The sequence below is a fragment of the Hyperoodon ampullatus genome, assembly GCF_949752795.1.
Source record: "Hyperoodon ampullatus genome assembly, chromosome: 2".
Taxonomy (NCBI): Eukaryota; Metazoa; Chordata; class Mammalia; order Artiodactyla; family Ziphiidae; genus Hyperoodon; species Hyperoodon ampullatus.
Genome location: NC_136915.1, coordinates 125708769 through 125724558, shown reverse-complemented (window position 1 = coordinate 125724558; position 15790 = coordinate 125708769). Strand labels below are relative to the sequence as shown.

The window sequence follows — 15790 nt, the reverse complement described above, 5'->3', positions numbered from 1 at the left end:
ATCAAGCTACTGTTAGAAACTAGGGGTATGGTCAAGGTCCCTACCTTCTGTATTCAAATTTTAATTGGGAATTCAACTTATTCTAATTCAAATTCTAAGATGGGAAATGGATAATTAACAATATGTAAACAATATAATATGTTGTATGAAGAACTATGAAAGAAATACACTAGGTGATAATACAGAGAGATCCATTTAGATAACATCTTAGAGGTGGCATTGAGTTGAGATAAAAGGTTTTACATGAACAAGTAATGTGAAAAAATGTGGAAAGACTAATCTAGGTTTTTAAAAATAAACATACTTTAGAGATGTAGCAGATACATAAACAGTTATAGACCAATATATTTGAAAACTTAAAGATAAAACATTCTAGAAAAATACAGTTTTTTAAAGGTGACTCAAAAGGAAATATAGAAGTTGAGCAAAGAAACTTAATCAGTATTTAACAATCTTTAGGGAGGGGAAGAGAGCACTAGCACAGATCATTCCAATCCTAAATTGCAAAATGAAGTTAGCAAATTATCATATGCCAATTCAGGCAAGGTCTGTATGAGAAAGAAAAATTATAGGCTTATCTCATTCATGAAGTTAGATACAAAACTCTGAATAAAATATTAGTAAAATAAATCCACCAATATATGAAAAGAGATATGACATATAATCAAGTTGGTTTATACCAGAAGTGCAAGGTTAGTAGTATAATATTTTAAGTTTTAATGTAATTTACTACATTAATAGATTAAAAGAGAAAACTGCCTGATCATCTTAATAGGGACAGAATGAAGCTTTACTTTATTCTTACCTCATATCATAATTACTTACCTCATATCATACATTAAAATAATCTGAGATTAATAATAATGATGATGGTAATAATAGTAAAATAACCTCAGAAGACATACATGTGGAAGGCTAAACTGAAAAAACTTTTTGTTTATTTTTGTTTTGTTTTTGTGGTACGCGGGCCTCTCACTGTTGTGGCCTCTCCCGTTGCGGAGCACAGGCTCCGGACGCGCAGGCTTAGCGGCCATGGCTCACGGGCCCAGCCGCTCTGCGGCATGTGGAATCTTCCCGGACCGGGGCATGAACCCGTGTCCCCTGCATCAGCAGGTGGACTCTCCACCACTGTGCCACCAGGGAAGCCCCTGAAAAACTTTTAAAAAGAGATAGGAAAATATCTTTATTGCCTCAGGATAGGGAAAAATTTCTATAATCAATAAAAGTACCTCAAATTATAAAAGCAAAGATTTGACAAACAACTCATTAATAGGTACATGAAATGATGTTTGACTTTATTAACAATTAGAGAAAAATATTAATAGCCCAGAAAGGTCTATTTTACACACACCAGATTGATAAATATGTTAACATTTCAGACTGTTGGTGAAAATATGTTTCAGCATTCAGGCTGCTATAACAAAATATCATTAACTGGGTGACTTATAAACAGCAGTTTATTTTTCACAGTTCTGGAGGCTGGAAGTCTGAGATCAGGGTGCCAGTGTGGTTGGTTGAAGGCCCTCTTCTGGGTGTCAGAATTTTCATTGTATCCTCACCTGGTGGAACAGGCTGGGGAGCTCTCTTGGGCCTCTTTTACAAGGGCATTAATCCCACTTATGAGAGTTCTACCCTCATGACTTAAGCACCTCTCTAAGGCTCCACTTGTTATTACCATCGCGTTGGGCATTAGGATTTCAATATACGAATTCTGGGCACACACAAACCTTCACACCATGGAAATGTGCATCAATGGGAACACTTACATACATTGCTAGTAGAAGTATAAATTGGCATAAACAATTTGAAAGATACTTTTACACTGTTAGCCAAAGTTGAAGATTCATATATCAAATGGTTCAGCAATTCAACACCAGTATATACCTTAGAGAAACCCATGCACAGGTGCATCAAGAGATGTGTGAAAGTATATTTGCAGCAGCATTGTTTCTAATAGGAAAAAAATTGAAACACTAATTTCCATTCATAGAGAAATGGATAAGCATTATCTAGTATAATTATGCTATAGAGTATATACATTATACAGCTGTGAAAAAGAAATCAAGCACAGCAACACAAATCAACATGAATGTATTTCACAAACATAATATTGAATGAAAAAAGCAAGTCATGGAAGAAAAGTACAGTATGATTCCACTTATATAAAATGCAAAAAGTTGAAAAATTAAATAATATGTAGTTTATTAATATATATATGTGGTAAACTAGTTTTTTAAAGCATGGGAATTGACCTTGTATCCTGAAACCTTGATATAATTGCTTATTAGTTCCAGGAATTTTTTTGTCTGTTCTTTGGGATTCTCTACATAGATAATCATGCTATCTGTAAACAAAGAACATTTTGTTACTTCCTTCCCAATCTTGTAAAACTTTTATTTCATTTTCTTGTCTTATTGTGTTAGCTAGAACTTCCAGTATGGTGTTGAATAGAAATCTTTGCCTTGTTCCTGTTCTTAGGAGGAAAGCATCTAATTTCTCACCATTAAGTTTTTTGTATGTTTTTGTAGATGCTCCTTTATCAAGTCAACGAAGCTCCCCCTCTGTTGCTAGTTTGCTGAGAGTTTTTATCATGAGTGGGTGTTGGATGTTGTCAAATGCTTTTACTGCATCTACTGATATGATTATATGCTTTTTCTTCATTAGCCTGTTTATGTGATGGATTATATTAAATGATTTTTAATGTCGAACCAGACTTGCATAACTGGAATAAATCCCATTTGGTCATGGTAAATAATTCTTTTTACACATTATTGGATTTAAATGTCTGTAGCTTTATCTGTAATGTCTTTATCTGGTTTTGGTGTTAGAGTAATGCTGATCTCATAGAATAAGTTGGGAATTATTGCCTCTGCTTCTATTTTCTGGAAGAGATTATAGAGTATTGACATCCTATATTCCTTAAATGTTAGAATTCACCAGTGAACCCATCTGGGCCTGGTGCTTTTTGTTTTGGAAGGTAATTTGTTATTTATTTATTTTATTTAATGCATATATCCCTATTCACATTATTTTTCTTTGTGTGATTTTTCGTACATTGTATCTTTCAATTGGTCCATTTCATCTGAGTTATCAAATTTGTGGGCATAGAATTGTCCTTTTAATAAGGAGTATTCCTTTATTACTCTTTAATGTCTAGGAGATCAGTAGTGATGGCCCATTTTAATTTCTGATATTAGTAATTTGTGTGCTTTGTCTTTCTTTCTTAGCTCAGCTAGAAGTTTGATTTTATTGATCTTTTCAAAGAACCAGCTTTTGGTTTCATTGATTCTCTCTACTGCTTTTCTGATTTCAATTTGCTGATTTCTGTGCTAACTTTTATTATTATTTTTCTTCTGATTGCTGTAGGTTTATATTGCCTTTCTATCTCTAGTTTCTCAAGGTGGAAGCTTAGATTATTGATATTTAGTTCTTTCTTTTTTTCTAGTGTATGCATTCCATGTTGTAAGTTTCCCTCTACACACTGCTTTCAGGTCATCTCCCAAATATGATAAGTTGTATTTTCATTTATTTCCAAATATTTTAAAATCTCACTTGAGATTTCTTCCTTGATCCATATATTACTTAGAAGTGTGTTGTTTAATCTCCAGATATTTAGGGAAATTTCAGGTATCTTTCTGTTATTGACTTCTAGCTTAAGTACATTGTGATATGAGAGCATATTTGATGATTTCTAATTTTTTAAGGAGTGTTTTGTGGCCCAGAATATGGTGCATCTTGGTGAATACTCCGTATAAGCTTGAGAAGAATGTGTATTCTGCTGTTTTAGGATGAAGTATTCTTTAAATGTCAATTAGATCCAGTTGATTGATGGTGCTCTTCAGTTTAACTATGTCCTTACTGATTTTCTGCTTGCTGGATCTATTAACTACTGATAGAGAAGTTTTAAAGTATCCAGCTATACTAGTGGATTTTTATATTTATATTTTCTTTTAATAATATTATATTATATATTTGAAAGTTAATAAGAGAGTAGATCTTAAGAGTTCTTATCACACAAAAAAATTTTGTAGCTATGTATGGTGATGGACATTAACTAGACTTACTGTGGTGATCATTTTGCAATATATAAAAATGTCAGATCATTATACTGTACACCTAAAGCTAATAAAATGTTATATGTCAATTATATCTCAGTATTTTAAAAAATCAGGCCAGTGGCTATATGTGAGTGGGTGGAAGAGGGGGAAAGAAGAGACATACAGGAAATTTCCAAGTTACTGGCAATGTTCTGATTCTTGATATGGGTGATTATTACACAGGTGTTCATCTTGATATTATTCTTTAAGGTGTGTGTTTTGTATCATATACTCTTGTATAACATGATTTATAATTTTGTTTTAAATATTAGTAAATAAATGATATTTTTAAAGAAATAGAAATAAAATATGCATATGTACAGAATGTCAGATATCCATTTAAAGAATGTTGCCTTGGATGCCATTTAAAAAATCTACATAATTCGATTGATGAATTTGGGTTTAGAAAATATTGTCCTTATAAAAGATATATTTTGTGGTAAAACAAGAAAGCAAATTAGAAGAAATAATTCTTGAGCAGGACTTGAAGGACCAGTAGAATATAGAGATGGAGAAAAGAGACTGGGTGCTCTAAGAGAAGGGAGGGGTACAAACAGTTTGGAAGGCAAAAAAAAAAGAACACACCTGGCACTTCCCTGGTGGCACAGTGGTTAAGAATCTGCCTGCCAATGCAGGGGACATGGGTTCAAGCCCTGGTCCAGGAAGATCCCACCTGCTGCAGAGCAACTAAGCCCATGCACCACAACTACTGAGCCCATGCACCACAACTACTGAAGCCCATGCACCTAGAGCCTGTGCTCTGCAAAAAGAGAAGCCACGGCAATGAGGAGCCCGTGCACCACAAGGAAGGGTAGCCCCCGCTCGCCGCAGCTAGAGAAAGCCCACGCACAGGAACGAAGACCCAACACAGCCAAAAATAAGTTAATTAATTTTAAAAATTAAGATTAGTTTATTAAAAAAAGAACACACCTGAAATAGAATATGGCAAGTGAAATTGAATAGGAAAAAAATGAAGCTTCCATGAAAAGTATTGGAATAATTTGAATTTTTGCTGGATATAATTTAGGGGCCACTGAAGTTTCTAAGCAGAACATGACTTAATGAAATTCAGTTTAGAGCAGATAAGTTAAAACATGGCAGATTAAATATATTTATATATCTCTATTCTCTTCCATAATCTTGCTAAAATAACAAGGAGAAACGTTTTTAAAGTTGCAAGCCTATGAAAACAAACAATGGGAAAGGAAGCAAGCACAGAAGATAGAAAGCACAGAGAGAACTGGTAACTGACTTAGTAGAGCACAGTAATTCTGTTAATTAAGAGCTTGCAGAAGGGAATTCTGAAGTAATTGGAAATCCCCAGGGTGCCTGCAGTCATGCTCCCTGAATATGGAAACCTAGCATATATCCTCCTGGCAGGCTAGAGGATTCTTCCTTGGATTAACTGGTCAGAAATACTTAACTTAAATTTAGAATCAGGAGGAGAGAAGCAGAGTGGGGCACAGTGGGAGTAAGGGGTATTCCTCAAAGCTGTCTCACCACTTGTTACTGCTACTCTTGTAAATACTAATGGACAGCCAAGGGCGACCAGTTACAGAAAGCCTCCAACATGAATGTAAGAGACCTAAATCAATAAACAGAACAGCTGACTTCAGGGGAAATAGCACACAGCAGGCAGCAAAAGAAAAGTTCACAAAAAATATAAATAGTGTCTTCACAGAAATAAGAGAAGATATTATACACATAAAAGTAGATTAAGATTCTATAAAGTGAGAAACAAGTAAGAAAAAAATTGAAAAGTGTATAAACGTAGTCATAATTTTTTTTTAAAAATCAAAGGTTTGAAAACAAAATGATAGACATGGGAAACTGAAAAGCTCAGTATGCCGTGGCCAGGTCTTGAGTGCTGGATCCTTCCTGGGCCTTATAGATAACCAATTATCCATTCAAACAAAATAGTCACCAATACATAATTGTACTGTGGCTGTGTATATGAGATTATTATGTAGCCAGTGGACAATAACAAAATGATACTGGTGATTTTTTAAAAATGTGCTTGAAACCAATGTTAGAGTCAGTGGTGTGGTTTGCCCAAAGAAGTAATTGCACCAAGTTTAATGGTGCCATGATTTAGGGCATAGAGGTTTGATGATATTCCTACAACTGGCCCAGCATGGGGCTCCCTTCCCCGGAAGGACCTCATTCTGAGTGGTAAGAACGCCATCACCACAACCAAGTGTATATTCTTTGAGGAAATAGGAAACTCAAGAAGCATTTACTGAACATCCTCTAGCCTGATGTCTCCTGGATTGCCCTGCTGAGAAACTCTCCTTAGAACTTTTCATAAGTTTTAAGATACATGTCAGAGTGCTTGTTTTCACAAATTCCTCTGTGTCTACTTCAAAAGATAGACCCAGCTCTGTCAAATTTTAGAATACAAAGAAAAAAGGGACAATCTTAAAAACGTATAGAAAGGCAACTCATTTGAATCACAAGAGTCCATGTGTCATCTGACTTCCCCATTACTAAAGCTAAATACATGAGGCTGGTGAAAACGCCCTCAAAGTTCTGAAGTCTCTACCTAGCCAAACTATCTAGCAGGTATGTAAAATAAATATATTTGGGGGATTCAGGGTCTCAAAAACATTATGTTCTCATACCCTTTAACAGAGAGGAACTGAAAAATGTGTTTTAACAAAACAAGAAAGATCAAACGATTGGATCCAGTAAATGGTGGCTTCAACTCAGAGAGTAATAAAGGGAAACTCCAGGAAACAAGTACTAGATTACCTCTGCACTTACCACATGGAAAATATTATGGAGCACCATTTTAATTACCTACTGGAAAACTTAGAAAACTAAACACATTTTTAAATGAAATAATTATTAACTTTAGGAGAAATATTGTCAATAAACATAAATATAAGAAAACATAATTAAACATTTCTCAGTAGTAAACATATTAATAACAAAGTAAATACTATACATTTAGCTAAACACTGTGATATTAACTTGAGAGAAGAGGAGATGTTTGGGTAGGTATTATGAGACAGATACATTTTCATTTGTCATATAAGAAGCCAATAATGTATAAAATTATATACTAAGAGAACAGTATAAGAACATTTGTTTGAGGGCTTCCCTGGTGGCACAGTGGTTGAGAGTCCGCCTGCCGATGCAGGGGACACGGGTTCGTGCCCCAGTCCGGGAAGATCCCACATGTCACACAGCGGCTAGGCCCGTGAGCCATGGCCGCTGAGCCTGTGTCTCCGGAGCCTGTGCTCCGCAACGGGAGAGGCCACAACAGTGAGAGGCCTGCGTACAGCAAAAAAAAAAAAAAATTTGTTTCGGAATATGGAGACACATTCCAGGACAAAGAACTGTAACAGTCAAAACTTTTTCTTTGGGAACTAAAGTGAGGAATGAGGAGAAATGGGGCAGTGGTAATGTTTTAGTACTATTTGTTTTGTTTTACCCAGACTTACGTTGATAAAAATAAAAATTTTTATAAAAGATGATAAACATCAGCACCATGCAAGATGGATGAGAAGGAGGGGGTGCATTTTATTCTTATATTTTCTATTTTTCTCTTCTTAGGACCTGGCATATCTCGATACCGATGACAGAAGATGATGTGCTAAAGGAGATTAGAGGAAATCAAGTGGCTTTTCAAGATTGCTTTATTGCAGATATTTTTTTCCTGCTGACTTTTTCTTTGTTAACAATACCTGAGACTCCTGGGTTTTTACCAATCTCTTCACCACAGGGTAGTCAGTTAATGGCAGACTGGCCTGCTTGTGTTCCTTCATTCGTTGTTGTGGTAGCTGATATGGAGACCTTTCAGACAAATGATTCATTCCGTACTTGGACCAGAATCAGAGTGCCTCCAAACATTCTGACTGATGATGAAAGACACAGTGTGTCTGATGTGACCCTATCACAGGATGGAATATTTTTTTTAATAAATGGTATTCTTTACTTAAAAAATTATAATGCATTTAAAGGACTGGGAAGCAATGTAAATCTCCCTGATGGCGGAATTATTGGCATTACATCAAGAAAATGGTGTTGGATCAACTATTTATTGAAGGTTAGTAAAAAGATTACATATATGTATATTATACCTGCACATTTAGATATATTTACCGTACTGTATAATACAGTGATATATCAGAGACTATACTATGCAGCTCTTTGTAGAATTATTTTTTTAAGATTTATTTTTTATTTATTTTATTTATTTTATTTATTTTTGGCTGCATCGGGCCTTAGTTGCAGCACACGGGATCTTTGTTGAGGCATGCAAGATCTTTCGTTGTGGCACATGAGTGTCTCTCTAGTTGTGGCGTGCAGGTTTTCTCTTCTCTAGTTGTGGAGGGTAGGCTCCAGGGCATGTGGGCTCTGTAGTTGTGGTGCATGGTTTCCAGAGCATGTGGGCTCTGTAGCTCATGGCACACAGGCTCTCTAGTTGAGGCATATGAGCTCAGTAGTTGTGGCACATGGGCTTAGTTGCCCCATGGCATGTGGGATCTTAGTTCCCTGACCAGGGATCAAACCCACTGCCCTGCATTGTAAGTCAGATTCTTTACCACTGGACCACCAGGGAAGTCCCAGTAGAGTTATTTATGCTTGTAAACAACTCTATCTTTCTGACCTAGCTTCTCAGAGACCTCTTTACAAAGGTGTACCACCAACAACAGAGAATAAAATTAATCTAAAATATTTTTAATAGATTTAAATAAATGGAAAAGAAAATGGAAAGCATGAGAAAAAAAGAATCTATCAAATGACAAGGCAATGAGTAAAACTAAAAGCAAGGAAATCATTACCATAAAATTTAGGATAATGGTTATCCTGGAAAGAAAAGATGTAGTGATTGGGAGGAAGCATGTGTGATATTTGGGAGTTCTGATTATATTCTATTTCTTTTTTTTTTAAAGTTTTTATTAGTTTCTGCTTTATAACAAAGTGAATCAGTCATACATATACATCCGTTCCCACATCCCTTCCCTCATGCATCTCCCTCCCTCCCACCCTCCCCATCCCAACCCTCCAGGCAGTCACAAAGCACCGAGCTGATCTCCCCGTGCTCTGCGGCTGCTTCCCACTATCTATCTACCACACGTTTGGTAGTGTATACATGTCCATGCCTCTCTTTCGCTTTGTCACAGCTTACACTTCCCCCTCCCCATATCCTCAAGTCCATTCTCAAGTAGGTCTGTGTCTTTATTCCCGTTTTACCCCTAGGTTCTTCATGACATTTTTTTTAATTCCATATATATGTGTTAGCATACGGTATTTGTCTTTCTCTTTCTGACTTACTTCACTCTGTATGACAGACTCTAGGTCTATCCACCTCATTACAAATAGCTCAGTTTCGTTTCTTTTTATGGCTGAGTAATATTCCATTGTATGTATGTGCCACATCTTCTTTATCCATTCATCCGATGATGGACATTTAGGTTGTTTCCAGCTCCGGGCTATTGTGAATAGAGCTGCAATGAACATTTTGGTACATGTCTCTTTTTGAATTATGGTTTTCTCAGGGTATATGCCTAGTAGTGGGATTGCTGGGTCATATGGTAGTTCTATTTGTAGTTTTTTAAGGAACCTCCATACTGTTCTCCATAGTGGCTGTACCAATTCACATTCCCACCAGGAGTGCAAGAGTGTTCCCTTTTCTCCACACCCTCTCCAGCATTTATTGTTTCTAGATTTCTTGATGATGGCCATTCTGACTGGTGTGAGATGATATCTCATTGTAGTTTTGATTTGCATTTCTCTAATGATTAATGATGTTGAGCATTCTTTCATGTGTTTGTTGGCAGTCTGTATATCTTCTTTGGAGAAATGCCCATTTAAGTCTTCTGCCCATTTTTGGATTGGGTTGTTTGTTTTTTTGCTATTGAGCTGCATGAGCTGTTTATAAATTTTGGAGATTAATCCTTTGTCAGTTGCTTAATTTGCAAATATTTTCTCCCATTCTGAGGGTTGTCTTTTGGTCTTGTTTATGGTTTCCTTTGCTGTGCAAAAGCTTTGAAGTTTCATTAGGTCCCATTTGTTTATCTTTGTTTTTATTTCCGTTTCTCTAGGAGGTGGGTCCAAAAGGATCTTGCTGTGATTTATGTCATAGAGTGTTCTGCCTATGTTTTCCTCTAAGAGTTTGATAGTTTCTGGCCTTACATTTAGGTCTTTAATCCATTTTGAGCTTATTTTTGTGTATGGTGTTAGGGAATGATCTAATCTCATACTTTTACATGTCCCTGTCCAGTTTTCCCAGCACCACTTATTGAAGAGGCTGTGCTTTCTCCACTGTACATTCCTGCCTCCTTTATCAAAGATAAGTTGGCCATATGTGCGTGGGTTTATCTCTGGGCTTTCTATCCTGTTCCATTGATCTATCTTTCTGTTTTTATGCCAGTACCACACTGTCTTGATTACTGTAGCTTTGTAGTATAGTCTGAAGTCAGGGAGCCTGATTCCTCCAGCTCCGTTTTTCGTTCTCAAGATTGCTTTGGCTATTCGGGGTCTTTTGTTTTTCCAAACAAATTTTGAAATTTTTTGTTCTAGTTCTGTGAAAAATGCCAGTGGTAGTTTGATAGGGATTGCATTGAATCTGTAGATTGCTTTGGGTAGTAGAGTCATTGTCACAATATTGATTCTTCCAATCCAGGAGCATGGTATATCTCTCCATCTATTTGTATCATCTTTAATTTCTTTCATCAGTGTCTTATAATTTTCTGCATACAGGTCTTTTGTCTCCTTAGGTAGGTTTATTCATAGATATTTTATTCTTTTTGTTGCAATGGTAAATGGGAGTGTTTTCTTGATTTCATTTTCAGATTTTTCATCATTAGTGTACAGGAATGCCAGAGATTTCTGTGCATTAATTTTGTATCCTGCTACTTTACCAAATTCATTGATTAGCTCTAGTAGTTTTCTGGTAGCATCTTTAGGATTCTCTATGTATACTATCATGTCATCTGCAAACAGTGACAGCTTTACTTCTTCTTTTCCAATTTGGATTCCTTTTATTTCCTTTTCTTCTCTGATTGCTGTGGCTAGAACTTCCAAAACTATGTTGAATAAGAGTGGTGAGAGTGGGCAGCCTTGTCTTGTTCCTGATCTTAGTGGAAATGGTTTCAGTTTTTCACCATTGAGGACAATGTTGGCTGTGGGTTTGTCATATATGGCCTTTATTATGTTGAGGAAAGTTCCCTCTATGCCTACTTTCTGCAGGGTTTTTATCATAAATGGGTGTTGAATTTTGTCGAAAGCTTTCTCTGCATCTATTGAGATGATCATATGGTTTTTCTCCTTCAACTTGTTAATATGGTGTATCACATTGATTGATTTGCGTATATTGAAGAATCCTTGCATTCCTGGAATAAACCCCACCTGATCATGGTGTATGATCCTTTTAATGTACTGTTGGGTTCTGTTTGCTAGTATTTTGTTTAGGATTTTTGCATCTATGTTCATCATTGATATTGGCCTGTAGTTTTCTTTCTTTGTGACATCCTTGCCTGGTTTTGGTATCAAGGTGATGGTGGCCTCGTAGAATGAGTTTGGGAGTGTTCCTTCCTCTGATATTGTTTGGAAGAGTTTGAGAAGGATGGGTGTTAGCTCTTCTCTAAATGTTTGATAGAATTCGCCTGTGAAGCCATCTGGTCCTGGGCTTTTGTTTGTTGGAAGATTTTTAATCACAGTTTCAATTTCAGTGCTTGTGATTGGCCTATTCATATTTTCTATTTCTTCCTGATTCAGTCTTGGCAGGTTGTGCATTTCTAAGAATTTGTCCATTTCTTCCAGGTTGTCCATTTTATTGGCATAGAGTTGCTTGTAGTAATCTCTCATGATCTTTTGTATTTCTGCAGTGTCAGTTGTTACTTCTCCTTTTTCATTTCTAATTCTATTGATTTGAGTCTTCTCCCTTCTTTTCTTGATAAGTCTGGCTAATGGTTTGTCTATTTTGTTTATCTTCTCAAAGAACCAGCTTTTAGTTTGGTTGATCTTTGCTATCGTTTCCTTCATTTCTTTTACATTTATTTCTGATCTGATCTTTATGATTTCTTTCCTTCTGCGAACTTTGGGGGTTTTTGTTCTTCTTTCTCTAATTGCTTTAGGTGCACGGTCAGGTTGTTTACTCGAGATGTTTCCTGTTTCTTAAGGTGGGATTGTATTGCTATAAACTTCCCCCTTAGAACTGCTTTTGCTGCATCCCATAGGTTTTGAGTCGTCGTGTCTCCATTGTCATTTGTTTCTAGGTATTTTTTAATTTCCTCTTTGATTTCTTCAGTGATCACTTCGTTGTTGAGTAGTGTATTGTTTAGCCTCCATGTGTTTGTATTTTTTACAGATCTTTTCCTGTAATTGATGTCTAGTTTCATAGCATTGTGGTCGGAAAAGATACTTGATACAATTTCAATTTTCTTAAATTTACCAAGGCTTGATTTGTGACCCAAGATATGATCTATCCTGGAGAATGTTCCATGAGCACTTGAGAAAAATGTGCATTCTGTTGTTTTTGGATGGTATGTCCTATAAATATCAACTAAGTCCATCTTGTTTAATGTATCATTTAAAGCTTGTGTATCATTATTTATTTTCATTTTGGATGATCTGTCCATTGGGGTGTTAAAGTCTCCTACTATGATTGTGTTACTGTCGATTTCCCCTTTTATGGCTGTTAGTATTTGCCTTATGTATTGAGGTGCTCCTATGTTGGGTGCGTAAATATTTAAAATTGTTATATCTTCTTCTTGGATCGATCCCTTTATCGTTATGTAGTGTCCTTCTTTGTCTCTTCTAATAGTCTTTATTTTAAAGTCTATTTTGTCTGATATAAGAATTACTACTCCAGCTTCTTTTGATTTCCATTTGCATGGAATATCTTTTTCCATCCCCTTACTTGCAATCTGTATGTATCTCTAGGTCTGAAGTGGGTCTCTTGTAGACAGCATATATATGGGTCTTGTTTTTGTATCCATTCAGCCACTCTGTGTCTTTTGGTGGGAGCATTTAGTCCATTTACATTTAAGGTAATTATTGATATGTATGTTCCTATTCTCATTTCCTTAATTACTTTGGGTTCGTTATTGTAGATATATTCCTTCTGCTGTGTTTCTTGCCTAGAGAAGTTCCTTTAGCATTTGTTGTAAAGCTGGTTTGGTGGTGCTGAACTCTCTCAGCTTTTTGCTTGTCTGTAAACGTTTTAATTTCTCCATCAAATCTGAATGAGATCCTTGCTGGGTAGAGTAATCTTGGTTGCAGGTTTCTCTCCTTCATCACTTTAATTATGTCCTGCCACTCCCTTCTGGCTTGTAGAGTTTCTGCTGAGAGATCAGCTGTTAACCTGATGGGGATTCCCTTGTGTGTTATTTGTTGTTTTTCCCTTGCTGCTTTTAATAGGATTTCTTTGTGTTTAATTTTTGACAGTTTGATTAATATGTGTCTTGGTGTATTTCTCCTTGGATTTATTCTGTATGGGACTCTCTGTGCCTCCTGGACTTGATTAACTATTTCCTTTCCCATATTAGGGAAGTTTTCAACTCTAATCTCTTCAAATATTTTCTCAGTCCCTTTCTTTTTCTCTTCTTCTTCTGGAACCCCTATAATTCGAATGTTGGTGCGTTTAATGTTGTCCCAGAGGTCTCTGAGACTGTCCTCTGTTCTTTTCATTCTTTTTTCTTTATTTTGCTCTGCAGCAGTTATTTCCACTATTTTATCTTCCACCTCACTTATCCGTTCTTCTGCCTCAGTTATTCTGCTATTGATCCCATCTAGAGTATTTTTCATTTCATTTATTGTGTTTTTAATCGATGCTTGATTCATCTTTAGTTCTTCTAGGTCCTTGTTAACTGTTTCTTGCATTTTGTCTATTCTATTTCCAAGATTTTGGATCTTGGAAATAGAATCTTGGATCAGCTTTACTATCATTATTCTGAATTCTTTTTCAGGTAGACTGCCTATTACCTCTTCATTTGTTAGGTCTGGTAGGTTTTTATCTTGCTCCTTCACCTGCTGTGTGTTTTTCTGCTTTCTCATTTTGCTTATGTTACTGTGTTTGGGGTCTCCTTTTTGCAGGCTGCAGATTCATAGTTCCCGTTGTTTTTGGTGTCTGTCCCCAGTGGCTAAGGTTGTTTCAGTAGGTTGTGTAGGCTTCCTGGTGGAGGGGACTAATGCCTGTGTTCTGGTGGTTGAGGCTCGGTCTTGTCTTTCTGGTGGACAGGTCCACGTCGGGTGGTGTGTTTTGGGGTTCCTGTGGCCTTATTATGTTTTTAGGTAGCCTCTCTGCTAATGGGTGGGGTTGTGTTCCTGCCTTGCTAGTTGCTTGGCATAGGGTGACCAGCACTGTAGCTTGCTGGTCGTTGACTGAAGCTGGGTGCTGGTGTTGAGATGGAGATCCCTGGGAGATTTTCGCTGCTTGATATTATGTGGAGCTGGGAGGTCTCTTGTGGACCCGTGTCCTGAAGTTGGCTCTCCCACTTCAGAGGTACAGCACTGACTCCTGGCTGCAGCACCAAGAGCCTTTCATCCACCCGGCTCAGAATAACAGGGAGAAAAATTAGAAAGAAAGAATTAGTAGAAGAAAGAAAGAGAGGGAAAGAAAGGAAGAAGGGAAGAAAGGAAGGAAGGAAGGAAAGAAAGGAGGGAGGGAGGGAGGAAGGATGGAAAGAAAGAAAGAAAAGAAAGAAAGGAGGGAGGGAGGAATGAAAGCAAAAGGAAGAGTGAATGGAAGAAGGGAGGGAGGGAGGGAGGAAGGAAAGAAAGAAAGACAGGAGGGAGGGAGGGAGGAAGGAAAGAAAAAGAAAGTGGAAAGAAGAAGGGTGGGAGGGAGGGAGGGAGGAAAGTAAAAGAAAGGAAAGGAGGAGCGGAGGGAGGGAGGGAGGAAGGGAAGGTAGGAAAGAAAGAAAGAGCAGGTAAAGTAAAATAGAATAAAGTATGAAATATAGTAGCGTTATTAAAATTAAAAAGTAATTATTGAAAAAAAAAACGGACAGATAGAACCCTGGGACATATGGTGGAAGCAAAGCTATACAGAGAGAATCTTACACAGAAGATTACACATACACATTCACAAAAAGAGAGCAGGGGGAAAAATCAAAAATCTTGCTCTCCAAGTCCACCTCCTCGATTTGGGATAATTCGTTGTAAAAAGAGGAAAAGGGCGAGAAGTCTGAAATCTTGCTCTCTAAGTCCACCTCCTTAATTTGGGATAATTCGTTGTAAAAAGAGGAAAAGGGGGGACAGTCTTAAATCTGGTGCTCAAAGTCCACTTCCTCAATTTGGGATGATTCGCTGTCCATTTATGCACTCCACAGACGCAGGGCACATCAAATGGGCCGTGGAGCTTTAATCCGCTGCCTCCGAGGCTGCACAGAGAGATTTCCCTGTCTCTTCTCTGCTCTCACAGCTCCCGGGTCTCAGCCTTGGACCTGGCCCCGCCTCTGCACGTAGGTCGCTGGAGGGCGTCCGTTCTTCGCTCAGACAGGACGGGTTTAAAGGAGCCGCTGATTCGGGGGCTCTGGCTCACTCAGGCAGAGGGGAGGGAGGGGCGCGCAGTGTGGAGCGGGCCTGCGGCGGCAGAGGCCGGCGTGACGTTGCAGCAGCCCGTGGCGCTCCGTGCGCTTTCCCGGGAAAGCCGTCCCCGGGTCCCGGGACCCCGGCAGTGGCGGGGTGCACAGGACCTCGGAAGGCGGGGCGGACAGTGACCCGCGCTCGCGCACGGG

At 37.7% G+C, this 15790-nt stretch overlaps 1 protein-coding gene across 1 annotated transcript in view; it reads left to right on the top strand.

Annotated features, from left to right (window-relative positions):
- CATSPERE (catsper channel auxiliary subunit epsilon) overlaps window positions 1-15790 on the top strand; it is a gene marked incomplete at both ends in the record, with an annotated part of 263608 nt that overhangs the window by 103255 nt on the left and 144563 nt on the right. The window contains one exon of the mRNA XM_079696474.1: window positions 7656-8148. Within this exon, the coding sequence (XP_079552600.1) occupies window positions 7656-8148 (493 nt within the window). The remainder of the gene's footprint in view (window positions 1-7655; window positions 8149-15790) is intronic.